The 27,919-nt window shown below is 45.2% G+C and overlaps 1 protein-coding gene and 1 non-coding gene across 9 annotated transcripts in view; one reads left to right on the top strand and one right to left on the bottom strand.

The window, feature by feature from the left end:
• CLASP1 (cytoplasmic linker associated protein 1) overlaps nt 1-27,919 on the top strand; it is a 170,616-nt gene that overhangs the window by 26,260 nt on the left and 116,437 nt on the right. For all 8 annotated transcript variants that reach the window (XM_074548770.1, XM_074548777.1, XM_074548773.1 and 5 more), the window contains exons 3-8: nt 18,627-18,705; nt 18,941-19,044; nt 19,529-19,620; nt 19,705-19,780; nt 22,340-22,437; nt 23,767-23,834. In XM_074548770.1, coding sequence (XP_074404871.1) covers nt 18,627-18,705; nt 18,941-19,044; nt 19,529-19,620; nt 19,705-19,780; nt 22,340-22,437; nt 23,767-23,834 — 517 coding nt within the window. The remainder of the gene's footprint in view (nt 1-18,626; nt 18,706-18,940; nt 19,045-19,528; nt 19,621-19,704; nt 19,781-22,339; nt 22,438-23,766; nt 23,835-27,919) is intronic.
• On the bottom strand, nt 17,359-17,475 carry LOC141730527 (U4atac minor spliceosomal RNA). Its single transcript, XR_012582048.1, has one exon. It is a non-coding gene; the product is annotated as a U4atac minor spliceosomal RNA (small nuclear RNA).

Here is a 27,919-nt window from a genome sequence, read left to right as displayed (position 1 = left end):
GTACTTGGTTGTCCCAGGACCCGTGGTAGCGTCCACATCCTTGCATTCTTCCACATTCTTCTTGAACTTGAGGGTGCATCCTGCTCCTCTGAGGCTTGAGGCTTGGCAGGGAGGGAGATAAGGAGTGAACCCACAGAGAGCTGAAAGAGGTTCTTTGCCACAAGCATTCTCTTTCTCACTGACAGGTTCAGTGTTTGTGGATGACATGCTTAACCTGCATATGGATATTGTTTTCATCTTTGTGCCTGTTTTGAATCTCTGCTCTTCAGTGCTCATTTTTGGAACTGTTGCATATCTGTGAGATGAATCTTGTTTTTTCCTTTTATCTAGCATCAAAAGATTAAAAGGAAACTTGAAAAGAAGCATACGTGCTTTTATTTGACTTGCACAGCTAATTTTCTCCTTAATGCTGTGAGCTTCAAGTTGCTGCTGAAAGCAAGTTTGTGCACATGCACCAGGAGTCTGCGAGGGGAGAGTCACAGGGAGGTAAATGTTCGGTTCCTGGGAGATTCCCTGTTTGTTTCTGCTCCTTTGTTAGTGGTGAGCAGCAGGTGACCTGGCTGCACTCTGGACAGCTGAGCCTCATGTCAGTCTTTGTCATTTCTGGGCCTGGTGGGTCTCAGGCTGTGGTGGTGGCCCATGCTTTGTGTAGAGCCATCTTCTGTGTTTGTCCAGAGTATTTGAGCATGGACTCCTTCAATAGAGATAATGCTATTTGATGTCTGATGTCTAAAGCTTTCACTAGAGCTAATCTGTATAAAACTTCCTGAAAGTCCTGCTTGTTATGAGAAACCTCCCTGCTTCTCCCCTGATCTTGCAAGATCTGATTTAGAAATACTTAGTTCATGTTTTTTCAGCATATACTGTAAATAGTTGGTTTGCAGGTTCACTGCTCTTCTGATTGACATAGTTAATGATATACATATCTTTAAAGTCTTTGATGCTGGATCAAAAGAAAATAAAATGATTTTGGAAGAAGGAGATTAATATAAATTTTTAAATTGTGTAGTGCATTTCAGCTGAAAGTATCTGGAATTACTTTTCAGACCAACAAAATGGCTAAATCCATCATTGAAGCCTGCTGCTCCTACCTGCCTGAACAATAGACATGGCATAAATGTGTTGCTTTCTGTCAAGGGAATTTGACTGGTTTAAATATTGATGATATGTTCTTTAGTCAGCAGGCATTAAGGCAGAGATTGTATTTGGTTCTTAGTTCACAGATAAAGTAGTGAGGCAATACTACAGGGAAAATCTGGAAGTGGGCTTGCAGTGTACCCTGCCTCCCTTCTGCCCACAGATGGGTAAGGAAACTGCTCTGCAGATTTAAGTGTATTTATTTATTGCAGCATTGGTAGGGGTTCATGTGGAGCTGCTCCCCTGCCCTGATTGCTGCAGCAGCAGGGGCATTAGGTAGCCTGGCTCTGGGGGCCAGCACTGCTCTGGTGGGACTGAGCACAGAACCTGGTGTGCAGCACTGGCACAGGGAGAGGCACAGCACCAGTGCTAGGAATGCACTTGTACCAGGCATGGTGGGAGGAAGCCTCCTCTGCCTGCATGACTGAAATAGGCTGGCAGGCAAGGTGACTGCACACTGAAGAGGAAATCCCTGGATATTTTTCACAGTCTTCATTCTTCATTTTTTGCCTTATGTTTCTATGAAGCTGTAAGACACCCCCCAAAGTATGGAGGCTGCTCCACAAATTCCTGTTGTAAAGGATTCTTCACTGTGTGGAAGGTGAGTGGCTTGCCAGCCTTGGCCCCTTCTGTGTAAAAAGATGATTAAACTCCTGTAGGTGGGTTTTGTGTGTGTCAGAAGATTACAATTACAGGTTAAAGACCATCTGTCTGGGTTGCTGAATGGTGATCAGCTGGGTGGGAACTGGGTTTCTGCTGGTGTAAAGGTTTGCTGGGAAAGCAGGTGCCCTTGCAGGGATTAGCTCCAGGGGAAAAGGTGTTTTCTCTCTTGTTGCTATATGCAGGTGTTCTAGCTAATGCCACATGCAGATGCTTCTCGTTCCAGATTAATGATGCTTTGTGCCCCCAGGTCTCAAGGAGGTTGTTTAAAGGAGAGAGCAGTGTATTGACAGGATTCAGTTGTTGAGTCTGGTCTGTTTGCCCAGTTCCTCAAACCAGCGCAGTGAATTCACTCTGGAGCCATGGGCAGGGCTTAGTTGCTGCTGAGCTGGCAGCTCTAGCAGCAGGTGATTGCAATTGTGCCTCCAGTGTTTTGGGCTCTTGGGAAATGACTGGAGGGCAGAACCTTGCCATTCTCCCCTTCCCAAGCATATTGTATAGTCCAGGTTTGAAAGAAGAAAACTTCTCTTGCAGATCTTTGTCAAGCAACCTCTACTGCTCCCAGTCTGAGCAGTGAAAGAGCTGTGTGGATTTTCTCTGGTGTCAGTACGAGGAGAGCGATAGTCAAGAGTGGTTAATAATGAAGGGGCTGCTGTTGACTCAGCTTGCAGCAAACCCTTCTCCCTCACTGGGTGCTGAGGCTGTAGAAGGTGGTGGTGGTAAAAGCCACGTTTGCAAACCACAGGTCTGCACCACAACCGAGCTCTTCTGTGTAGGAGTCAGAATAGCAGTCCAGTAACTTTGCAGTGGCTCATGAGATGACACTTTAGATTCCTCCCAGACACCAGCAGAGCTTTTGGGTGTGTTTCTGTCCTGCTTGCAAGTGTTTGCAGTCAGCAAGGACATGCATTCCCTGTCTGTAGGAGGTCTTTAAGGAGGTCCTTTAGCCTCTCTGCTTGAAGGCTGCAGGAGCGGTGCAGTGCCCCACTTGGAAGTTGTTGCCCATTTGTTCATCTGTGTTCAGGGGAAAGCTCTGGAGAAAATTTGTTAAAGAGTTTCAGAGATTGAATGTGAAATTTTAGGAAACGCTGACTACAAGCTTGGCTGTATTTTCCCTGTGGTTTTAGGATGAAAAGGCATTGCAGTAATGTGATATGAGTGCTACACATTAATGTGTACGACTAACCTGTAGTAACTAATGTGTTTTGGTGGTCGCTGTCTTTATGGTATTCAGGCTACCCACAGCAAAAAAAAAAATCTCCTGAGGTAAGGTTTTAAAATAAAGCTTCTATTTCCAGGTAACCTGGGCTGTTCAATATCCTCTCTTGTATGAAGAGCAGTGAGTCTGCTTGCAAGGCCTGGGAGCTGTGAACCTCCCAGCTGGAGTCAGTGGAGGGCAGGGCTTGTGCTTCATGCAGGAGCTGGGCTGTTACAGACTCAGTTCAGTATACAGTGTCCAAGTTTGTAGTCTTCCCTTCTTCCTGTCTCTTATCTGTTCTTTAGGGAAAATGTTTGTGCTTAAATTGAGGATATTGGCCCATTGTAGTGATTTGAAAATGGGGGTGGTGTCGAGACATCTGAGTTTGGGGAGAGATGTCTAACTTAAGATCAGCTTGTGTCTTGCCCCTTCCAGAACCAACAGCTAAAGATGATGTGGTGGTAAGACAATTTTAGCTATATGGTAGTTAGACAATTTCCATATGGTCTGGGAAGTGGTGCAAATCTTTTTTGACACAGTTTTGTGCAATTTAGTTAAAATTTCTCCCTAATAAGTAAAACACTGCAAGCCTAAAGTAATTTTTCTATTGCTTTGAGTGGCCTGGAGCCTTTTTTACAAGGTTTAACTCCCTTAGTGTGGCATAAATGAGTTGGATTTAATTGGGAAAGGGCTGGTCTGTGTGTTATTCTGGCTTTGGTAGCAGGTCTTGCAAAGCAGCATAACTGAGTCATACTGATATGGAACCCAAGACAGAGCATGCTGAATATTCTGAGATTGTTTCCTTTCCATGCAGAGTCCAGCATGTGTGTTTTGTGAAGTTAGGTGTAGGGGTGGTTAGAGAGTTGTTCTGAAGAGCCAAAAGTTTCTTAAGATGTATTGATTGCTGTTGGATAATGAATGTCACAAATATGAGGAGTTTTACTGAGTCTTGGAGCAGGTTAGCATGATAGAATCCAAATGTCTCCTTGCATCTTGCAGTGAGGAGAAAGCTTTTCATGTTGTCTGAGTGAGCCCTTCTCTAATACATTATTCCAAGAAATCTTGTGATGTACATGCTCCATATTTCTCAAAGCTTGACTCAAAGTAAGTTTTGTCAAGAAGAAAATTGTATTTGTGTGTGTATGTTTAAGTTGGCATCATTGGGGTAGAATTTGTTAAGGATCCTGCAGGGGAAGAAAGGATGGGTATGGTTTGAGTTTCAGACCTAGGAGAGGGAGCCTAAGGTTCAGCGTAGTCTTTATATACTTCATGACTGTACATTAATCTTGATTTAAGCCAGTGTTGGAGAGTTCTGTTAACCAGGGTGTCAACCTTACCCTGGGGAGTAGCTTTTATTAGCCAGTGTAGTGTATTCCTACAGAGGATTGCTAATAAGAGTCTATCACTCTGCCTTTTATTGTTCATAAAGGATGCTTACTAACTAATAACTTACATTGCTGTTAATGTGTTTCTAATGGCAAGGGAGGAAATTTTGAGGCTTTGTAGGTATTGTAATACCAGGGACTTCAGGAAACAGTCAAATCCAGTTTATTGTTCACAGAAGACAAATGAATATACCCGGATGTCTTCTGTCAGCTATTTATCCAACCTATGCTTAAAATACATTCTTTGAAGATTTCACATTCTCCCCAATCAGTCTGCTCCAGTGCCCCTCTGCTCTGCATGTTTAATTTTCTTTCTAGCTAATCTAAGAGGATTTCTCTTTATCCTTTTCCTGGAGGATATGGGAAAAGATGATCACCACCTTTGTTCAAGTCCATGCTAGCAAAATCTGTTCAGTGTGATTTTCAGTACAATTGCTGATGTGTGCCAAATGAGGCTGGTGGTTTGTGCCTTGTTCTGCAGTGTGTTGGCAGAGCTTTGTGCTGCTGGATCTGGTGGGATACTGGGGGAGGGCACACCACTCTTCATCCCAGAAAGGTGCCAAAAAATTGAAGGGTAAAGAACAGAACTTCTCTGCCTGTAGGTAGTGCAAAGGCCTTGTTTATGCCTCCTTTTCATTGAGGGGTCATGTGCCTTTGGAGGTGTAACATCTTCATTATTTAATGAAGATCTAAAGGAATCTTTAGCCATATTGTGGTAGCTGCTCTGGCTCCAGCTCCAGGTCTGTAGCAGTGTCATTAACAAAGAGTTGGGGGGAGATGTGGGATAAAGCTTTAAAGGAATTGTTGTGGGCAGAGATAGTTTTGGTAATCTCTAGAAAGGCACAGCATGTGGCAGGGAAAAGAGCACACTGGCAGATGGGGGGAGTGCAGCTACAGTCATACCAAGGAGACACTGTTGTGAGGCTTTCCTGCTGTGGCAGACAGGTGGGTCACAGTGTTGATATGTCACTCTGGGAACTTCAGCTGTGATCAAGAATGTGATGATATGAATTAAGGGCATTTCTGGGAAGGGAACCTGTAGAAGAGATAGTCCATCCTTTGTGCATGGAGGATTTTGCCATTGGAGACAGAGGGTTCAAATCAGTCTCCTCTGGATGAACTTGCATGTACAGCCTGAAAAGCAACAGCAGAGAGAATCAAATCAGTCTTGGAGGCTGCAGCAGAAATGTCCTATACAAGTACAGCTGGGCTGTAGCTTCCCTTGGTGGTCACTGTGCTTATGGAGTGTCTTACAGCCATCTGATGTACATGGCAGGAGTGATGGGTGGTGTTAATGGTGCCTTGGTTTGTGACTGTCTGTTTAAGGCTCACAGTCTTTCCTCTCCATTCCTTGGTGGAGCTCTGCTTTTGGTGTTCCTGGTTAGCTCTGCAGCCTGAGGAATGTGCCTTTCACAGGCACTGTGGCTGCAATGCAGTGTCCTGCTGTGGTGAGGGCCTGCAAGAAGCCAGCAATGGCTCTTAGACTTGCCTCAGAAGAAGTTCTTGAGCTGCTATTATGGGAGCAGAAAACTGGTTTGACTCGTGCTGCTCTTGTGTCCCTGGTGAGGACAGAGAGCTGTGTGTGTCAGCTCCCTGCTGAGCTGGCTGTGCTGGGCTGCCTCTTGGCTCAGGGTGGCTGTGGGGCACCTGTGGGCAGCCCCACATCACCTGTGTGCGGGAACAGACCCTGACCAAAGGCTTCAGGGGGCACACTTGGGAGACCCAGCCTACCTCTGCTACAGCAGCTCTGTTTTGTGGTGCTCAGAGTCACCTGGGAGCACCCAGTTCCTTTCTGTAAAGTCAGAGAATTTCCTCAAGTTCTTTCAGAGAAGGGTGCTGTTTGCCTGCATGCTGCTTTGTACAGATGAAAGGAACAATAAAACCAGTGCTGGTGTTGATGGGTGTTACATGTCTTCTCAAATCCTCCTAAGGAGGCATTTGGGATTGCTTTCCCTGGGTGGTTTTCCTGGGACCCTGTATTTCTTGCTGGAGAGAAGTGGTAAAAGGGAGATGTTAATGCTGCTGTATCTTGACTCCTAGTCCTAATTATCTAGTGATCAAGAAGAATTTTATGGAAAATAATGTAATTGCATTAACCTCTCTTGCAAAATAAAGTTTTCACTCTCTTGGATTATTTAATGAGTCACTTAAAGAAACCATCAAAGCCCATGTAAGTTCAGCATATAATTGGGCAACTCTTTAAAGAACGTGTGGTCTCTGTAGTAGATTGAAATATCTTAGTAGCTAAAAATCTGTTTCTGGATATTTTTTTCCCTACCTAGTAGAATTTAGGTGACTCTGAATTAAGTCATCAAAAGGAGAGAAATGTGCAGTGACAGTTGATTTCCCTGTCCTGTTTCTGGACAGAGAGAATGAGAATGCAGACAGCTGGCTCAAGATTCTGGTTTTGTGCTAGTGTGATGGGTCAGAATCTGGCCTGTAGCAGCTAATCCAAATTCCTTACTTTTGATTGATGAAAATGTCAAGATACAGCAGAAACCACTGCAGGACCTGCATACCTCTTGAAGATTTTTTTTTATAAAGAAAGAATTAATAAAGAATCTGTGCTTTGTTTCTGTGTTGCTTTGTGGTTGTGGCATCTTCTTTGATGTATGAATTGGGAGACAAGGAACAGAATGTGTATGTGCACACTCAAATTCCCAGTCCTTTGAAAGATGGAGGAGAAATCTCTTTAAATGGTGATGTGAGTGTATGAGTAGGTCTGCATGGATATTTTTTTCCTGCATCTATAGATCTTGGACTGAACTACATTTGTTACTGGGCTGCATGCTGGCACAGTCCCAACACTGCAGGCAGATGTATATGAAGAAGCCAGATAATACAATACCTCTTTCCAACACACAGTACTGCTAGACCTCAATGTGACAAGTTTATGGTAGTAATAATGCTCTGTAGTTCTAGATGAGGATATGAAAACTAATGAAAAACACTACCTTGTATCTCCTGTCTTGCTGTGGTGCAGGAAAGTGCTATTAACCTACAGGAGGAAAAGGATGAAGGGCAAGAAGAGGCATAACTGTAGCTGCATCTGCTTCTGAGTCAGTTTGTGGTGTTGATTTTGTGGAAGACTTAGTAACTTATCTGCTTGACTTCTCTTACAACGTCTGTTCTTAAGAAAAGCAGCCACTTGATCTCTAACCTGTACTACAAGCAGTGTTATCTGAAAAGCATATTATGTTTCTGTGTTATCCTTGGGCATTGTCATATTTTAAATCCTCTAAATTATGTTTTCTAGCCTGACATAGTTACTATCTGTGAAACTCAATCTCCAATTCAGCTGAAATAGCTTCTGTGCCTTAGACTGCAGGAGACTTGCCAGCAGCATTCCCTCCTCCTTCCTGAATCACTCTGCCACTGACAGACTGATAGAGAAACAGTAATTGAAGCCTATCGCTGCGTGACTTTGAAGTTTTTACTTTTATCAGATGATGTCAAGTTAAAACCTCCTAGATAAATGAACCAAAATGCCTTTTTCTTTTCTGAAAAGAATAACTCAATTCCTGGTATGACTGGCAGTATTTGAACTAGAAGTGTGTGTGTATCTTGCTCCCTTATCCGTGTTGCAGATCCTTTATTAGCTGTGTGAAACACCCCTGAAGTCCAAGATTATCGTGGGTCAGATCATGTAGCTGGAGTCTTTGGGGGCTATAAAATGTTGCCTGGCTTACACTACTGTACGTGGAGAAGGATTAAGAAAATAAAATTAGTTTTTCTGTTTCACAGTCTGTCAGCAGGGTCTTACAGGTGGCATCGTGGCAGCTCATTAAGCCTGGTTTTGGATTGACAGGGCTGCTTCTAACTAGAATACAGAAAAGTGTTCAGGTTTTAATGAACAGTAGAAGTCAGTTTCAGCTGAAGACCTCTGTGTTAAGAATCAAGTACAACAGAACACCTTCTCTAGAAAAGTGGCCTGACTGATTTAATTTGAGCAGCAGAGGTGAGATGGTGTTGAACTAATTTGCCTTCAGAAACAAATACTCAGCTGAATTTATTGATGAGGCCCCTTCTTTTGCTAAAAGTAAAGAGTTACTGTTTCATTTTACTCAGTTTGGAATATGCAGTAAGGCTGACTGGGATGGGAGGAAGCAGTCTGGCATCCTTTTCATGTCAGGTTAACGATGGCACACTATCACATCCAGCATTCTGTGGTGTGTCTTGTTTCAGAATTCACAAGACATCAAGTTTTGGAGTTCTAAAAGTGACCATGCTTTCCCATCTGTGTGCAAGTTTTGCTGCTTTATTTAAAACAAAAAATAATAATGGGATACTTCAGTTTGGAAGAGGTATCTCAAAGGAAACAAACCACTTCTGGAGTTACAGGAGCAGGAAGGCTTACAGAGCTTCCAACCTGTTCAGCAGAAAGCAAGCTGATCTTGTCAGCAAGTGTCCAGTGAGAACAAACCTCTGAGAAAATAACAGAATTACAAAACAAGGCATCAGTCTTGTAAAATTACAAAAGAAAAGTTATTTAAACACTTGCTTCAGCTTAGCCATTATTATGTTGAAAATAACAATAGTTGTGAAGGAGAGAAAAATGTAGTGAAAGCATTGTGGAAGGTGAGTAGAGCCTGTCCAGAGGTACCTGCTTGGTCTGAGCTCCCGCGGGGTGTCAGCTCTTGTGTACCTGTGCTGAACCCGGAGTGGCTTCTTCTGTTACACTTACAGCTTCTGTTCCTCTGATCTGTTTCAGGTCTAAAGAGTTCTGTTTAAGATAATTAATCCAAGAACTAATGATTTAGTTGAACACTTAATTAATACTTTACTTGTATTAATCCACAAGAATTCCTGGAAACCTCTTAACATGATGGATGCTTGTTTGTGTAGCTGTGGCACTAGAGCATTGATAGGAGCTATTTGCCTGACTTGTTTAAATGTGTTTCTAGAGCTGGATATAGAAGCCAGAATGTATGTGGTTTGTCCCTATAATTTTCCAATTGGTTTTCCACTTGTGCTGTCAGCTGCTCAGATGGCTTGTTCTTTTCCCTTAGCAAAATGCTGGCTCCCTCAAGCAGTGCAGGATGCAGAATTCCCTGCTCTTCCCTTGTTTGTGGTTGGGTTTTTTTTTGTTTGTTTGTTTTTGTTTGGCTGAGGATGTTTGGGTTTGGTTTTTTTTTCCTGTTTTTGATTTGTTGGTGAGTGGGGGTTTGGTTGTTTGTTTCTTTGGGATTTGGTTGGCTTTTTTCTCTGTAAAATGCTTGCAGTTGAACAGGTCGAGAGACTGGATTGCTTCAGCCACAGAAACAGACATGGAACAGGCACTGCCTGAGCTGTCATAGCAGTGTCAGCCCATCCGTGTGTCCCAGGCTGAGTCTTGAACCAATGATTGCCAGGCTGTCACCCTGCTCTGCTGTGCCTGGGCTTCCCCAGGTGTCTTTGCAGGAGTTTTTCATAGCAGTGAGTTATGCTGTGACTACAGTAGCCAGAAAACTCTCTTCTGGCAGGTTTTGTTGAAGAGTTGTCCCATGGTGACTACTGTCACCTCTTTCAAATCTGGAATGTCAGGTGAGTTGGTTGAAAAGGAGTGGTTTTTGTATGGAATTGGGTTTTCCAGGCAGCTTATTAGAGAAGCCCCAAGTACCCAGCAGAGCCACAGGGAGACTGCACAGCACTTGGTGCATGTGGTGTTTGCTCCTGAGCAGTTCTGCAGATATTCCCATGGCAAGAAAACTCCCCTTGATGTGTGCAGGTGTTCCAGACCCAGGATACTTGTGCATAGGTAGCCTACATGAGATTACAGAGCCTTTTTGGATTCCTGAGCACATGCCAGGCACCCATGTGGCCCAAGGGTGTGCCCTGATTTAGATGCATTGTGCCTCACTATGCTGTCACATAATTGAGTATCTGTTGGACACAACTAAAAAGGCATCTGTTTTCAGTCTGAGGGAGGAAAACAGATGTTTTATTCTCTTGTGAGAGCTCACAGTGATGCATCAGCTGTTGCTACAGATCTCAGTGATGACAGCCAAAAAGGCAAAAGGAAAGACACACACAGCAAAAGGACTTGAGGAGATCAACATTAAATAATTTCTATTTCCTTTGTGTTAAGTGACATGTGGGATTTGGTTCTGAAGCATGTGGAAAGCATTACTCTCTAAGCTAGAATTAACTTTTAAATGGGCAGGGACAGAATATTTTTTCGTTGGTTTCCTAGACCAGATAGATCAAAGTCTTGAAAGAGATCTAATTGCCAAAAGTTAAACGATATTAAAAATTATGCTGGACTTGATCAAGTCTGGATGTAAGACATGGTTAGCTGCAAGACGTGTGCATGGGCTACAGTGGTTGAAGCTGCTGAGCCAAAAGCTGTGTAAGGTGTGCAGAGTGCTAGGCTGGGCCACTGGTGTCACTTCACTCAAACGTCCCTGTCCCTTGCAGGATCACACAGCAGCTCAAGCAGAGGGCATGCTGACAGCTGCCCAGCCTGCAGACAGGCACTGGTGCATACCTGCTGCTGTGAGGTCTGGTTCCACCTGCACAGGCACACTCAGGGGAGCAGGAGCTGTCCCCTTCTGTGTTCTTGTGACACTGTTTCTGCTGGGTCCTGGTTTTAGCTGGAGTATAGCACTGATGGTAAGCTCTGAAAGCTTTCCCTTAAAGTTGTTTGACATGAATTGAGAAATAGTAATTAAGAATAGCTTGGAGAGGGAGTAAGAGGGAATGGCAAAAGAAGAGACTGATGTAGTCAACAGCTCAGGCAGCAGCTTTCAGTCTTCACTGACGTTATAGAACAGTGGGAAGCATCTCTGTATGGGCTGTGCTAGGTCCTGTGGCTGCTGTAGGTGCTGGGTTAGATGTAGCTCAGCTGCACCCCTCACTGGTGTTGGTGAGACTGGGAAGTATTTTAATCTGTGCCTTTAAGGGTCATCCTCTGGCCTTTCTCCTGCATGGGTCAGAAAGAGTATGAGCAGGATTCTGGCTGAAGTGGTGCCTTCCTCTGTGGAATTCCTTCTTCCCACCTCTCACCCTTTTCTCTTCCTAGCACCCATCTCTTCACTTTCCTGGGCTATTGTATCTTTCTGTGGCTGACAAAGGCATCTGGAACCTTTCTTCTTTTCTGAATGGAGTTCTTCACTGTTGTACATTAAGCTGTTGCTGATTGTGTCTGGAGATGCTTTCCAAAGGCGTAGGACTGTGTGGTACGTGCTGAGCAGGCAGTCTGTCTGTGCAGGGTGGGAGGTGCTGTGAAACTCGAGGTCTTTGGGTGTTTCCAGAGTGTTACAAAGACTGGGGCTACTGAAAATGCTATTGCATTTTTAATTGCATGTGTTCCTTTCTTCCCAAACAAGGCAAGAACAAAGCTTCATTAGCCACGACCTAGCAAGAGCTGTCATCATCTTGTAAGTTTCCCACTCAATTTGGCTGCTGCCTGCTCCTCACCACTGGGGCCGCTCTGCCTCCCTGACTGATCCCCACTTTTTTCACATTGCCAACAGCTGCTGGGACTTTGCTGTGTCTGCACCTCGTTGGTGCCCTCCTCATGAGGCTGGCCATGCATCCTGTCATCATTGCATCATAAAAGCTGGTGTTGAATGGTGTAATCTGCAAGTGCAGATGTTCAGAAGCTTGGGAACTGGTGATTAAGGGGAGTATCTGGATATTTGAACGTCCTCACAGTTGTTACTGGACTTTGTGAGTCCTAAGGGAGCAGAAGATTGTCAGTGATTATCTGCTAGGTTGTGTGCTTGCCTTGTTTTTTTCCAGATGCTGTCTAAACCCTCAGAAACACTTCTGTTCCAGTTTTAAAATGTGTTGACCCTTTCTATTCTTGTAGTGTTAGAGATGGAGTTGGGGTCAGTGCTTCTGTGCTCGGAGCTTTTGAGGTGCTCCAGCTAATATGGCTCTGCCTGCAGGCAGATTCCCAGTGTGATTTCTCCCTTGCTCTGTGCACTGTAGCAGCCTTTTGCTGCTAATGGAGGGGAAGGCAGTGTTATTAGGTAAAGCAGCCTGCTCTGCTAATAAGGCACATTGCTGTGCTGGCAATTGATTAGTTGCCATAATAAAGGCTTTCCCTTTTCCTACAAAAAACTAAACAGGGCAATGCAATGGCCTTGTTATTGTCCTTGCCGTATTCTTTTTGCTTTTCTGTAGCAAAAGGAATGCTTCATACAATGAAGCCTCATTGTATGAGGCTTCATTATGCCTTGAACTCTGAGATGCAACTGGTTACCAAAGCTACAGGGAAGTGGTGCTGATCCCAGGGCAAGATCTCATCAGTGCTCACAGAGTTATATTAATTTTTCTTTCCTGGCTGAGGGCCTGGCTCTAAGTGTAAATGCTCAGCTGAGGGCAGTGGAAATGTATGGAATAGTGGCAGTGTTTGTGACTAAGATATTTAGCTGTTGTGTGGTGAGGAACCAAAGGCAATAGCAGTTGGTAGTGCAGGTGTTTTGTTTTGATGTCAATTCATGTGAAGACACTAAGCATTGAGTATCCATAGGTAAGGTGCTGCATAAGCAGGACCACCTTCCTGAAACAATGGTGCTGCTGCTGTTTTCCCAGCAGTGTTTGGGGTAATTGAGATGTGACAGTGTGAAGTAAGTTGTAACTCTGCTTTCAACTGCAAAGTCTCCTGTTGTATTACCACGAGTGCTGCTTCCCTGGAGACTTAGCAGACTGTATTTTGTGTCAGTGGTGATTTACCTGCTGTGCTGTCTGGAGCTCTGACCTTGCTCAGGGTAGAAAAGCCTCCTGCTTTTCTACCACACAGTGACTCTGCAACTTGTGCTTCCCTCCATGTCCTGTGGAGAAAGCCCAGTGGCTGCTCCTCTTCTCATCATACACAACCACAAGTTGAGAATCTTTGCAAAACAGAGTGAATTTGTTCTTTGGAACTCCCCCTTCAGTTCCCTTGAGCAGAGGCAGGTAGGGGAGCACTGTGATTGAGGGCTGACTTGGTCCAGCCAGCCCTTTCACCTGGGGCATACTTGTCAGCTCTTCTGGAAGCAGATGTCTGCATTTCAGGGTGACCATGTTCTTTTAAGCATCACTCTGTGGAACTTTTGTAATGATAACTTTTTGCTCTGCAGTGCATTTTCTTTAAATTGTTTTGAATTTCTCATGTGTTCTACCAAATCTTTAGCTTTTAGATCAAGAGACAACTGAGGCACTTTGTTGGCTTTTTTTACTGAATCCAGAAGATAGTTACTGGAATTTTTTGCTTTTGCACATGAAAGGTGCCCTTGTGTCCTAACAGTCGTGGTAAAAATACATCTCTGTGGAGATAATTTCTGACAACCTTTTCTTAATGTCTCCCAATATTTAAATGACCTTTGTTCTCCTGGAATTTATTTCACTGTAGAACTATGCATATTTACTGAGTTGCTCATCTGTTACGAGGCTTGTAAATGAAGAACAACTTTCAATAACCATTTTTTTGCTTATTTTACAAGTGCTGGTGGTTTCGTTGGGTGTTTCGGTTCACCTAATTCCATCAGGGAATTTGAGGATTTTCAAGGTGGTGTCTGTGACAGAATGGATGGTATCTCATCAATCTAGAGAAAGAACTCAAGAATGTATATTCAAAGTTTTGCCTCATTCAGCTCTTCGAGCATAGCTTGCAGTCATGACAGTAAAATCAGTTGTGCTACTCTTGCTGCCTTTTTCTTTGCTGGTGTTGGTTTTGCAAATTGTGTTGTACAAAAAAACTTAGCATCTGTGTCTGTGTGAGGATTGTTGGGCTGGGGAGAGAGGCTCATGCTTCCAGTGCAGATGTGGTGCTGCCTTGGAAAATGAATGAGAATTCTTGGAATGGCAGAAGGAGATGGACTATTCCAGGGTAGATGTGGTTATAGTTGTGTGCAGATGGGATACAGCATTTCAGAAGCTGATTCCAGGTTTCTCTGACAGGACTTTGGTTACTGCTGTGCTGACCCAAAATACCTGGCTTCAAAACTAAATTTGCCAATATCATCTAACTTCAGCTTGGTCCTGAGTGCCCAGTTCAGTTGTGATGGATGTTTCATGTCACAAGGAATTAGAACTGCTCCCTCTCTGAGTGATCAGCACTGATCACACCAGCAGTGATGTGAGCCATCTATGCTTGCCTTGCACTTTTCAGTGTGTAATCTGAAGTGCTACACTTTTTTCAAAAGTATATTAAATTTACTCAAAGTGTGCAAGCGCTTCTCCATGTTTTTGCTGATGAATCTAGAAGATTAGCTAAGCAACTCTTAAAAAAATAAACCTGGTTGAATACTCTTCAAATTCTGGGTTTTTTTCTTCATATTGAGATTTAGAAGTCTTGTCTTCCTTTTCCCATCCCTTCTCCGAAGAGAACCTCTCAGAGTTCAAAGTGATATAGCTGAGCTGTGTCACCAGTGGTGACAATCAGCATGTTGGAGCAGCATGAAGCAAGCTGATGGCACAGCTGCTGCAGAAGCTCTCTCCAGCATTCCCGTTTAGTCCCAAGCTGCCAGGCGTGGAAGGTTCAGCAGGAGGCTGGCAGAGTGCAGTGACATTGTGGGGATGTACTGCCCACCCCACTGCTGCTTCCCTGCAGAGAGGGGGATGAAGGTTCCTACAGGCACCACCACATCCCTGCTGTGGCGTGGTGTGGTGAGTGGAAGGAAGGGCTTGTCTCTTTCCCCTCCTCTGAGTTTGTCCAGGCCATTGGGGTGGCCTGGAGCTGATTCACTCTGGTTTCTTTCTGCTTAGTCAGATGTTGCTAGATTGTGAAGCTTCTTTATCCTTTTCTGGGAGTGTGTTTAGGTGTATCTTGTTTTAAACTGGATGGATTTGTCTGCCATGCTTGGTGACCATGTACTGTGGAGCAATGATGATGGACACTCTGCTCTCTGATATGGGGAGCTGCCTGCAAGTCTTTCAACACCAGCCAGATATTAAAGGACAGATGCTTTGAGTTGTTTTTGTTGACCTCTGAAAAAAAGGACTGTCTCTATTGGGAAAGGCTGTGTTGCATCCTGGGAACTAACAAGAGACTTCTTTGGGGGAGAGATCTGGGGGAGATGACCTGGCATTTGGAGAGAGACAGGAGAAGGGTTTGCTGACAGCCCTTGGCACCTACAGAAAGTACGCTGAAACAAGGCAAAGCAGCAGCAGATGCCAAATGAGCTGAATACTGGGTGGCACAACTTGCTTTATTGCCTGTCTTGGGGAACCTCAGGAGTCAAATGAGCAGAAGCAGACCCTCAGGCTGAGGGCTGTCACTCTCTGGTTCTGTGCTCGCTCTTTTGGGGGCCCGTGTAAATAGGAGGCTGAAAGATCTGGGTGGTTGTCAAGGCCTGGAATAGCTCTGTAGTTATCAGCATTGCAGCATTATCTGGAATTTCGGATGGAGAGCTGCCCTTCCTGTGCCTTGGTGTGGGGCTGTGCCCGCCAGCTGGCTGCCCTGGGGAGAGGCCTCCATCGGGATCAGGCAGTGGGATGGCTGCTGCCAGGCCCATCGCTGCCCTGGGGAGAGGCCGGCATTGGTATCACGCAGTGGGATGGCTGCTGCCAGGGCCCATCGCTGCCCTGGGGAGAGGCCTCCATCGGGATCAGGCAGTGGGATGGCTGCTGCCAGGGCCCATCGCTGCTCCCATCGCTGCTCCCGAGCTTCCTCCTGGCCCCTGGTGTGTGTTAATTCAGGCAGAGCCTCAGTAACTGTTCCAGCAGTGAACGGGTGGGCTCTTCAGTGCACTCAGTGCAATGCAGCCAGGGCTGGAATTCAATTAATTCTTTGTTCATTTGCCAGCCGTGCCCTGGGTTGTCTGTTATCTGTCTGTAGCGGATCTGTTGACTCTGTCAATCCATACATGATTTCTGCTTTCTGCCTCTGACCTTCTGAGGCAGGTGTCACATTGGGGTTGATAAATGAATCCAGCATAGTTGGGAGTAACATTTGCTCACCCCAGTTGCTGTTTCCTCAATAGCTGTCCAGGCACCACTGTAATAATTGTGCTAATTTATAAGGACAACAGCAAAAATCGTGCATGGCTTAGCTTATCCTCCTGGCCTTCTCCTGGGGGTGAACTGCAGGGTATATTTGCACTGTGCATGTGTTTCCTTTCATGTTTGAGTGATGAGTTCCCCTCACTCTTCCTGGTTTCGGGCAGTTTGAAGAAGAGATGGATTCCTTCCTCTCCCGGGATCGAATTTATCCCTGGGGCACATCTCTGTAATTGCAGGCAGCGCACTTATCTCTGTGCAGGATGCTGCCGTGATGGGGCTCTGATGAGGCAGCTGTGAATGGTGACTGGCACTCAGAGTGCCATTGACTTTCCCTAAAAGCATCTCCGCACTGATGCGGCTCTGGAGCCCACCCTCTTGCTGGGCTCTGCTGCCGGGCCCCAGGCGGGTGAGGCTGCCCTGAGCCGGCAGACACGGGCAGCGATAGCCCTTAGGGCAGCTGGCTGAGCATTTGGCAATGGGAGATTAAATCCAGTGGGCGAGATGAATGTGAAAACGACACACAGCTAAACAAAAGCACGAGGAAAAAGCTCCTTTGGTGTATAAACAAATATTGTTGAATTAAAAATTGGCAGTCTTGAAGGGTCTGTTACTGTGAGGGGAGAAGACTGCAGGCGCTCTTTGGAGAAGGTGAAGTTGTGTTGTTGTGACAAGTTAGGATCCAGGGGCTGGTATTTAGGAAGGTTTTTTTCACAGGATACTTGGCATGTAGTAGTAGGCTGTTTCCCCTGCCACACCACGCGTGGTTGCCTGGGTGTTCCGGAGCCGAATTTGGAGCGGATCCATGTGACAGGCTGTGGGGTGGCCGCTGGTGCGCAAGTAGCGCACGGGGTTCAGTGCAGAGCAGCGCCGGGTGCGCCCTGCACGGGCTCCGCTGGAGCCGCGCGGGGCAGGGAGGGGGAAGGGACAGTGGGGGCGGTGCCGGGAGGCGGGAGCGGTGCCCGGAGGTCGCAGCCCCACGCGGGTCCCGCACAGCCCCGCGGGGTGTTCGGTCGGTTCTGCTCGAGGTGAGCGTTGTTCAGAACGCGCCGCGCACACGCCGCGGTGCGAGGTTCCAAAAATTGCGCCGCGCACGGAGCGGGCGCTGCTGTGTTGTTTAAGGCGTTAGCAGGGCTGCTCTCGCCATACGCTCATTGAGCAGCCGCGCAACCCCCAGATAAGGACGGTTGGCGGCCGCTGGGGCGCGCCGCCCGTAGGGGAGCGCGAACCTCGCCAAGGTCCCGGCGAGGGGTGGCGCGCCCCCGGCCCGCCCGCTGCCCGACGCCCGGCTCGGGGGCGCGCACCGCGCGGGGCCCGGCGCGCCCGGGCGGCTCCGACCCGGGTTCGAGCCCTTCGGCGGCGCCGCTACCCAGAGTGCTCCGCGCCAGACGGGCGCAGATTTGCATAGAGGGCGGGGCCACCGCGCGGCGGCAGCGTTGACGGAGCGCGCCCCCTGCCGAGCGGCTGCAGCACAGCAGGGCACGGCTCCGGTAACGCGCGGCTGCGGGGATAACCGAGCTCCCGGTACCGGAGGGACAGCGGGTACACAACGAGTACAGCTGTGCACGTGTACACACGGGAGTGCAAATATATGTATGTATCATAGAATATCCTGAGCTGGAAGTGACTCACAAGGATCGTCAGCTGCAGTTCCTGGCTCTTGCACAGGACAGCCCCAACACTCCCATATGTGCCTGAGAGCCTTGTCCAAACAGTCCTTGAGCTCCGGCAGGCTTGGGGCCACCACCACTGCCCTGGTTGTTTGTGTATATATGTACAGTTGTGGGTATGTACAGGGAGCTGGGCTGTGTTGGGACAGCCCCGGTGGCACCACCTCAGGAGCCTGGCTGTCCCTAATGCTTCCAGGGTGATTAACCCCAGTGCTTATCCAAAAACCTAGGGAGAAGTGTCTTGTACCAGCACGATCATGATCTGTAGAGTTTTGTGAAGTGTTTCGCATACAGGCTGCACAGTACTTTCAGTATGTGATGTCCCTTTTTTTAGTAAGTAAGCTTAGTTAAAATCAGAGCAGGTTTTCTGATCTGCAGCCTGTCATGAAGCTTCTCTCAAACTAGGTGTCTTTCTTTGAATTCTAGTTACGTCATAAAAGTGTTTGGTTTCATTTTTGCTAGTAAATAATTAAGCAGCTCTTAGTGCCTACCATTTTCTAATTATAATTGTAATCATTGCAATGAATTAGGAATGCTAGTTACAGCAAATACTGAAATGGTTTATGCACACGGTTTGTGTACCTTGCACATCTATGCATATGAATTTAGCACTCAGCAGCAATGGCAATTGCAGTGTTCATTAGTTCATTGCCTGTTCTGTGCTTGCAGGTGGTTCTCCTGGGGATTGACATCATCTCTGCACTGGTGTCCCGCTTGCAAGATCGCTTCAAGGCCCAGATTGGCACAGGTGAGGGGTCTCTGTGTGAGTGTCACCATCACTGCCACCACCTGCACTGGCTGCTGGACTCAGAGCTGTCTTTGTTCTCAGGAAAGCACTTGGGAGGCTCTTGGTGGTTTTCATGCTCTGCTGAAGGGCAGTGAGGCTGGTGCCTGCATTGGGCTTTGGGGGGAGAGCAGCGGGGCTCTGTCACTGTTACAGTTTTTTCCAGAGGCATATGAATGTTCCTGTTTTCTTTCCTTAGTGCTGCCAAGTTTACTTGATAGGCTGGGAGATTCTAAGGACTCAGTGAGGGAGCAGGATCAGACCTTGCTGCTGAAAATCATGGAACAAGCTGCTAACCCTCAGGTATGTTCAGCAGTCCTCCACAGCATGAATGACTGGCTGTGTGAAAAAAGGAAACCTTTTTTGTGTCAGAAGGTTTCCTCTGCCATTTTTCTGTCTGAAATAACTTCATCTCCCTAGACTTTTTTATAAGGTGTTTACTTTACTTGGGAAAGCTATTGCCTGATAGGATACACAAGAGCATGTCAGTGGATTTCTCAAGGATGGGATGGGTATATGTCAAGAGCCATTTTTCCAGGGTTTTGGAAGGTGCTTGCTTTCTGTAAGTATGAGCATTGTTTTTGGTAGAGGGGAGTTACTGTGAAGTGAGCACAAAACTAAGAATTAGTCAGTCAGATCTGAAAGTATCTTGCTCCTTTTTGTCCTGTTCTATTTGGATGGGTGTAAAGCTTGTATTTGAGCTCCAGAGGTGGTGTGGTGTATGTCTGCTGGAAGACAGAATCTGTTTCTTACCCCATCTCATTTTTCTCTTTCCTGTCTTCCTCAGTACGTGTGGGACAGGATGCTGGGAGGATTCAAACACAAGAATTTTCGGACAAGAGAAGGGATTTGCCTCTGCCTTATTGCAACACTCAATGCGTAAGTCAGAGCCTTCTGCAAACCTGTGTTGTGTACATGAGCCTGCTCTGATTCATAATGGTGCTTTTTGTTCTTTATTCCCAGATCTGGAGCTCAGAGTTTAACACTGAGTAAGATAGTGCCACATATATGTAACTTACTTGGAGATCCAAACAGCCAGGTGAGCTTTTGCTGTGAGTCACATCTAAAGGTTGTGCTGCTTGCCTTGTTGGTAAATGAGCTAATTGTGCTGCTGGTGGTGAGCTCTGAACAATGCTGTGCACACAGAACCCTTGGCTGGTTTTGGAGAGGTGTAATTTGAAGTATATCCAAACCAGCATATCAGTTACTCCAAGGGTTCAGCAGAACAACACGAATCTGCAGATGGGATGAACAGAAGAGGGAAACCTTTGTGGGAAGGGAACTCCTGTGCCTTGGAGGCTGCAGGGATCCCTGTGGGCTCAGTGCAGCACCCCTCATCTTCAGAGAGAAACCAGTCTGGGCAGGGAGGGCAGATGGGGCCAGTCAGACAGCCTGGCCATGTGCACTGCCACAAGTTGTACAGGCAGTTTCTGAACAGGGGGGAAGACAACCTTTAATCAGCAGTGCTACCCAATGAAAATACAAGTGGAATAAAATCTGTTACTCCTTAGTGCTTTTAGTCTTGTTTGGGATTAGATGCAAATTAGATTTGGGGTTAGTGAGAAGAGGGAGGAGGAGAAGTAGTGTTCAAACTTGCTGTGTAATGTGGACTGGCAGTTTTTGAATAATGCTGTTGGTTGTTCTGCCACCCCGGGTGACACATCTGTGATCCAGGTCTGGAGAGGGTGTTCAGCTGGAGAATGGGTTTGTGTTTGCTCTGGGGAGTTGGCCAGATTTCTGTGGCTGTCAGGGTCTCCCCTTGTTAAGAAAAGGACTGAGAGTGACGCAGCCTTCCCTTGCTGCTTGTACCAGTGCAGGATGGTAAAACCATTTCTCCAAGAAATTTAATGTTTAGGGTCCTCTGTAGTTCTGAGCTGGGATAAGCAAGCTGTTACCCTCCAAGGAAATCCTGAGTTTATGGCTTAAGCACACAGGTGCCTTGGTGCTGCCATAGGTGAGCTGTTGAATTAATTGGAAAGCTGGTGAGGGCACTGAGACATTTTTCCTCTGTGTTCCCTCTTCCTTGTGCCTGCCACAGCCCCTTGTCCTGTGTCCAGCTGCAGGGGGAAACCAGGCTGATCTCTTTCCCTTTCTCCTGTGTCTGGTCCCTCATCCCCATAAAGCCTGTGCCTGAACTGGTCAGACAGAAATGGCTGTGCCAGCGGCTCTGGGTGGAACAGTGTCTGCCCTGGGCAGGGCTGCTCCTGCGCTCCCCTGCAGCTGCTGCTGAGCGCTGCCAGACTCGCTGGGCTCGGGCACTGCTGCCCTCTCCCGGACAGAGGGGAGAAACAATCCCGGTCAAGTCCAGTTTTATTCTTTTGTTGTGGATGTGGAAGCTGTTCCACCAGAGCCCTTTTCAGAAATAGTGCTTTTGTTGTTTTCAGCTGATGTGATTGAGTTAACCCAATGTGCATCTGGTGTGCCAACAATACTTAAGCTCCTTCAACGCTCCTCAAAAATAAAATTACTAAAGCTTTATTATTGCTGTGGTGGAGTAAACCAAGTATGATGGTGGGAGCTCCTTGCCTTGCTCCTTGGGATTTACAGTCCTGCAGCTGTGCCTCTGCTTAGCTGTGCACACAGGGCAATCCTTGCAGTGCTCAGGCTGGGCTGGGGTCTGTGTACCCAAAACTGGGGGCACCAGAGGGTCCCCACAGCCTGCTGTGCCCAGCAGCACTGGTGGCAAATGGGGCTGATGGGCAGCAGTGCTGAGTGAGGGCTGCCATGAGTGCAGGAGGGGTTTGGAGGCGGGCAGGGACCTGCTGAGCGGGCAGGAGAGCGGGGAGAGGTGTTAGGGTGGGTGTGAGTCAGGTATTGGGGTTTTCTTTGGCCAGGAGGCAGGGTATGTGTGCCTGCCCTCTGACTCCCACCCACAGGCAGTTCTGCCTTCTGTCTCAGGATATTCCATCTCTAGTTCTGGGGTGTGTGTGAGGGTAGCTGCTGGGCCATCTTCTGTAAAGCAGAAGTGCACAGTTGGTGTTTCTGTAGGCAGAGCACTTTGTTTACCTTCTCTGCCTGCTGTGTCTAGTGGAGGAAGGGTTTAAGTACAGAAAGGTGACACTTAATCAGATTTATGTCTCTTCTGTTGGCTGGAAGGAAAGATGTGCTCAGCAATTTCTTGCAAATCAGTTTTGAAAATATGCAAAATTCATGGTGACTCAGGTGATTGAATACTCCTCCCTTCCTCCCTGTTTTGTTATCAACATAGAAATGTAAGTTCTTAAGACAGCATTAAAAATCAATTTATTTGATAATATCCCACTAATATAAGGTCTGTTTGTGTCTCTATCCTTTTTCATCCAGTAAATATACCTGTTGTATACAATGGGAGGAGTTTGGCAAAGGCAGCCAAGCTCCTTTTGCATGAAACCTTTCATCTTACACCTCCGCTGCCTTTTCAATTCAATTACCTGCTGATACTGTTAACATGTGAAAGGCAGGGTTGGAAGCTCCTTCATGAGCTGTGTGCTGATGTGTATAGTGGCAGCTGTTGTTGCTGAGAAATAAAACAAATTTAGTTCTCTAATGTAGGACTTATTAGGGATTTTATTAATTTAAATTGTAAAGATGATTGATTTCTCTCATGTCTCCCATCCAGGTTCGAGATGCAGCAATAAACAGCCTTGTGGAAATTTACAGACATGTTGGTGAACGTGTAAGGGCTGATCTCAGTAAAAAAGGATTACCCCAGTCTCGGTAAGTTGGGAATGTCCTTAGGTCTTCACTACTTTTGGGCTGCTTTTTATTCTCTTCCTCCCTTCAGAAGATTTCAGGAACCTCATGATTGAACCTTCTCCCAGGATCATTGTTTCATTTTTTATTTTTATTTTTTAATCTGATAAGCACTCAGATTTACTTAGTGCAGATCTTGTATCTTTGCCCAAGTATGCCACAGCATCTTTGGAAAACCACAAAAAATATTACAGATATTTAGCTAACTGACTTAAAATTAAGGGAATTAATATTTTTCCTGTATGTTCTGCATATGCAGGGAGGAGACACTTCAGAGTACCTTGTGTTTATGTAACTTAAGCTGTCATAAACAACAAAAATGCACAAACAAAATAATCCATTTTAATATTTTATTTAAGAAAATAAAAGCAGCTTCCCTCCCCTGCCCCCCCAGCCAAACCTCAAACAAAAAGCAGCCAATCTTATGTCAAAACCAATGCCATGTCCCTGTGCTTCTGCTGTTTGAGGTGCATTAGAAAGCTGCTCTGCATCTTGCCTCCAGCGCTCAGGGCAGAGCATGGTTAGCCCTGAGGATGGAGGAGGTGGCAGCTTGCCAGTGCTCCGAGGGAAGAGGTGCTTTTGGAGTTGGGGCACATGCAGGTGGAGGCAGCACTGTTGTTGTTGCCTCCTGTTCTCCAGTGGAAACATCTGCTCCCACAATGTGCCTTAAAGAAATAAACTCACTGGGAAGGAATGATGAGATGTGATAAGAATCTTCTGCTCTGCTAGACCTGTAACATAAATGGGAATGTGTCAGGGCCAGAGACAAATGTTGTGTCAAGTTGGTTTTTAGGGGTGTGTTTTGTGGTATTTCTGTAAATAGTTAAGGTAGAAAAAGGGGTGATGAACTGGAAATGCGTCTACAATCAGCTTTATCACATCTTCAGTAATGTAGTATTTTCAGTTATATCTCAGGTTTTCCTTTCCACTTCTTTGTGTTGATGTTTTTTGGTTTAAGATATTAAAATAACTTCCTTGCATTGACATCTTCTGCTGACATTTTTGACAGTGCTCCCAATGACCTGAGTGATGCCAAATCTCTTCTATAAAATCAGAAGATGTTTGAATTTGGCTGCCCAGGGAAGTGGTGCAATCACCACCCCTGGAAGTGTTCAGAAGCCATATGGATGTGGAATTTGAGGACATGGTTTAGTAGTAAACACTGTGGTGCTGGGTTAAAGGTTGAACTCGATGGCCTTAGAGGTCTTTTCCAACTTCAGTGATTTTATGATTCTAATATTCCTAAAATTTAAATTCAGTTGTTCATTGTGTATTTCTTTAACTTTCAAACAGGTTGAATGTAATTTTTACTAAATTCGATGAGGTCCAAAAATCTGGAAACATGGTCCAGACTTCAGTTGGTGAGTAGAAGTATTCTCTGTTTGGTGCTTTTAGCAATTTTCAGTTGGTGAGGCATTCAAATGGATATACCGCAAGCATTCTGTTAGGGGAAGCAGGAATGGTGATTGTTCAGAAATATACACAGTGCCTTTGCAACAAATAAAATGGATGTTTAGTTTGTCTGCTTTCCTTTTGTAGTATCAGAAGGAGAAGGAAGCCTAAGTTTTGAGAAGAGAAGGTGGTGCTGTAACTGTCTTCTTGTCCTCTTGAGTTACATTAGGGAAATACATCTCCTGTTCTCAAGTCCATGTGCATGTAAATTGTTCATAAGGTGAATTAAATAGTAATTTCAGAGAAGAATTGTCTTTTCAGTTTAATGCCGTAAAAGGCACAGAGAGTGTACACAAAAATGCAGCAGTATTCTGTTTAAAGCTCATGTTGTTTGTATTTTGCAGTTCCTAAGTGTCTGGGATTCCTCCCAAATCTGTCCCAAACCAGGACACTACATTTGCATATTTTGTGTGTTTAGGACTGATAGCCAAAGACCCTTAATCTGAGCCTTAATTCTGTCTGTCTTGTCTGAGACTAGTAGTAACAAGCTTACTGTAGTAACAAGTGTTTATTACTGTGTTTACAGATAAGCTTATGGGCTAGGAAATCATTTTAACAGGTATTATAAATTGAATAAGTATTGTTTAACAGTAGATTTTTGTGAGAATCCTTGGTGAGGAAATGCATCTTTCTGCTGACAGTTGAGTAGAGCAGATGAAGAACCTGAGTTCAGCACTGTGTGTTCCTATCAAGCTCACACTCTCTGCAGGGCCAGGAGCAGGGGAGATGATGTCCCAGCCATTCCCACCATGCTCCTCAAAGTCAAGAGAGCAGAGAGGTGTTTTCTCTTTTAAATAGGAAAAAAAACCTTTTTCACTTCCGGGCACCATTCTTCTTGCCATAGCCATTTTATAACACAGTAAACTTCATCCTTGCAGAATCAATAAAATTAACTGATTTGAAAATCTTGAAGTTATAGTTTGGATTATTCAGAAATGTGATGTATTATCTTGGATGTTTGTGTATGATGAAGACCTAGGACAAGTTCCTTTGTGATGGAATGGGTTAAAATTACACTTTTGCATAACATGGGACTATTTTGTATGTCCAGGTGGATGAGCCTTACAGGGATAAAAAAGTGCAGTTGAGAAACAAATGTCCTTGTTCTTTTTTAACAGGTGGGAGGGGAAGTAAATATTTAATCCCTTAGCAAACTTGTTTAGGTTCCCAGCCTCCAGGTGAGTTCTCTGAAACCCCTACTCAAACTGAAACAGATTTACTGCTGACTCAACTTCCTTGCTTTCTGCTTGGCTAGGCTCAGGTGGAATTTTTGTCTTGCTAGCAGTGGAATAGAATGAACTTTCAAAAAAAGAAAAAGCAATTTGATGCATCATTGTACTACGTAGATTGCTGTTGTTTGGTGTTTCTAGGAGGCAGACTTGTGATCTGAGATGTATTGCTACATCTGAAGCACTGGTGTGTATCAGATCTTCTGCTTTTAGGCTTAATTGAAAATTATTTTTTTTTATACCCCTTTGTCACTGTTTCAGTGAAAGATTTACCCTTTTTGTGCAGTGAGGTCCTGAGATGTTATGATCTCCATCTTCGGACTCCATGGACAGGCTTTCAGTACCTCCCAACACAAGTACTCCTGTATTCTGCACTCTGTTTAACCTGGTCTCCTGATGCCTCCCTGCTCTTGGTTTGTGCTGTGGCAGGATGCAATCTCTGGAGTCTGTGTCTGGGGTAGGATTTCTCCTCAGTAGAGTCTCCTGTATGAACATTGACCCAAAAAGGGAGGCTGGAGACATGTTAAGGGTCAAAGAGAGCAAAGCTAGGATCTCCTATTGTTCTGCCAGAACCTTTTCAGGTTCTCTAGAAATGAAAACGTTGTTCTATAAGTTCTGTAGTTGCAGAATTAACGTATTTCCCATTTTTGAAGTTAGTAATGATAACATTACTTATTAACATTTTTGTGTGTGTTTGAGGGGAGGGTTTGGTTTCCCTTAGTGCCATAGGTTTGTTTGTTTGTTGCTTCTCCCCTGCTCTCCAAGCACAGCACAAATACAGCATTACATGCTCGTCCTATCTTGTGTGTCAACAGCTCTGTGCAACTTTCAGTTTATCTGTCTGAGATTGTGTAAGCCAGCAAAAGGAGCCTTATCTTCACCCACAGTCACAAGTTTATTGTGGCCTGTGAGAGAAAGACAAGCTAAATTTGTCAGGTTTCTGGTGTCCCTGACACTTTCCGAGCAAAGGTGACACTTTCAGCAGTTGTCAGAGTCACCAGGGAGGATGGTGATAGATATTGCACGTGCACAAGATTTGCCTTTCTCAGGAAATAGTGGAAATAGCTCAGTGTTGTTAACCCTTTGAATCTGGCAGAGTGGTTGGGTGGGTGACTGAATGTGCTGCTCTTGTGGGTAACCAAGAGCAGGCTGTTGGCAGAAAGGTCACTCATAACTGAGCACCAGAGTTGTGCTAATCACAGTGAGACTTGAAAGTGGTTGTCAAACCTCTCTTACCACAGAACACAGTGCCACTGGGCAGCTGGGACAGCAGTGTGGCTTCTGGAACAGTGCAAAACAGTAAAAACTGGTCTCTTGCCTCTGAGACTACTGTTTGGGATAACAGTTTCCTGTGCCAGGTCACTGATGATCCAAGTAAAAGGAAGGAATTGCAGCAGCACTTTCTCTGTATGTCAGCAGTACTTTGGAGATTAGTGAGTTGCTCTAACTTGTTAAAGTTTTCATATCTAGTGGTTCCCAAGACACAAACAAACAGAAATCTTACACAGACTACTAGAAAAGTTGCTTAAAATAATAGGACATTCTCTTAACCCGCAGAAGAAATCTAATGAGTCAACTCTAATCACACTGAATTTCAAGTCTCTGAAAATAATTCATGTTTTGTTTTGGCTTATCTTTCTATACTATAGTCCTTTAGTGCTTGTTTGAGTTTATCTTGAATTGTTTGATTGTTTTTTTGGCTAGGCTTTGTTTTTATCATTTAGTACAAGAATCAAATGCATAGTGGGGTGGGTGAGGTTTGCATAGTAATCTGAGGTATTTCATTAAGTCGGAGGAGGTTTTGGCATGCCCAAGTATGCTGCTTGTTGCTAGGCTACCAGCAGCCCTTATAGCTAGAATATGAAGTTAAAATCCATGCTGGATTTCTTGATGATGCTCAGTAGTGCATCTCTGTTTTGTTATTTGGCATATAATTAGTCAGCCTCTTGAAGCAAAAATTATAGTTTTTCCCCCTTTGGGCTTTCAGCAAGCTAATTATTTTCTGTGTAACTGCTTTTGCTAATTATGCAGATGCCTTATTCCCCTGGGACAAATACATTTTCAGCATGAAAGAGCCAGTAATTGCCAGCTAGTCAGCTGCTGTTTTTGAGTGGCATTGTGTGATGATCTTCAGTTGGATGTGATACAGAGAGAGGCTATTGGACAGAGACTCCAAGAAATTCATGGGTTTCCTTGGTATTGTCTGGAAGGGCTTTTACAGAAACTGTACAGGTTTTCCATAGATTTGAGTTGACTTTGAATCTGATCTGGACTCCAGAACATGTTATAATCAAGTTTCAGTGAAGATTAAGAATAAAATAAATTATTTTCTGAAAAATACAGGCTGATAGGAACCAATGACCCAAATCAAAGTTTTTAGCAACCAAAATGTTTGTTTCAGTGTGATTTTTATGCTTTTCATCATTGTGATTATCCTAATATGATGCAAACCTTCATTTTTTTTATGTAAGTCACACAATTTTTGTGAGATGCATTTATATTTGTGCTGGAAGGGATATTGTGGTGGTGTTCCTGTGGCAAAGGAAGGCACTGAACTTTCTTGCTGATGTTGAATTTTGATTCAGAAGAGCAAGATTTAGGGACAGTGGAGGTGGTAGTGGTCTTGGGCTGGAAGAAAATCAAAGCAGGATCTTAGAGCCAGAATTCTGGAGCTGAGATCTCTCCCCCACAGGTACTTGTGGAGTAAGGTGAGGGGAGGATGCAATTTTGGTAGCTGACTGCATGAGTGTGTGTTCTAAGAGTAA

Source organism: Zonotrichia albicollis, chromosome 10, assembly GCF_047830755.1.
Source record: "Zonotrichia albicollis isolate bZonAlb1 chromosome 10, bZonAlb1.hap1, whole genome shotgun sequence".
Lineage (NCBI taxonomy): Eukaryota > Metazoa > Chordata > Aves > Passeriformes > Passerellidae > Zonotrichia > Zonotrichia albicollis.
This window is presented reverse-complemented; position numbering and strand designations above follow the sequence as displayed.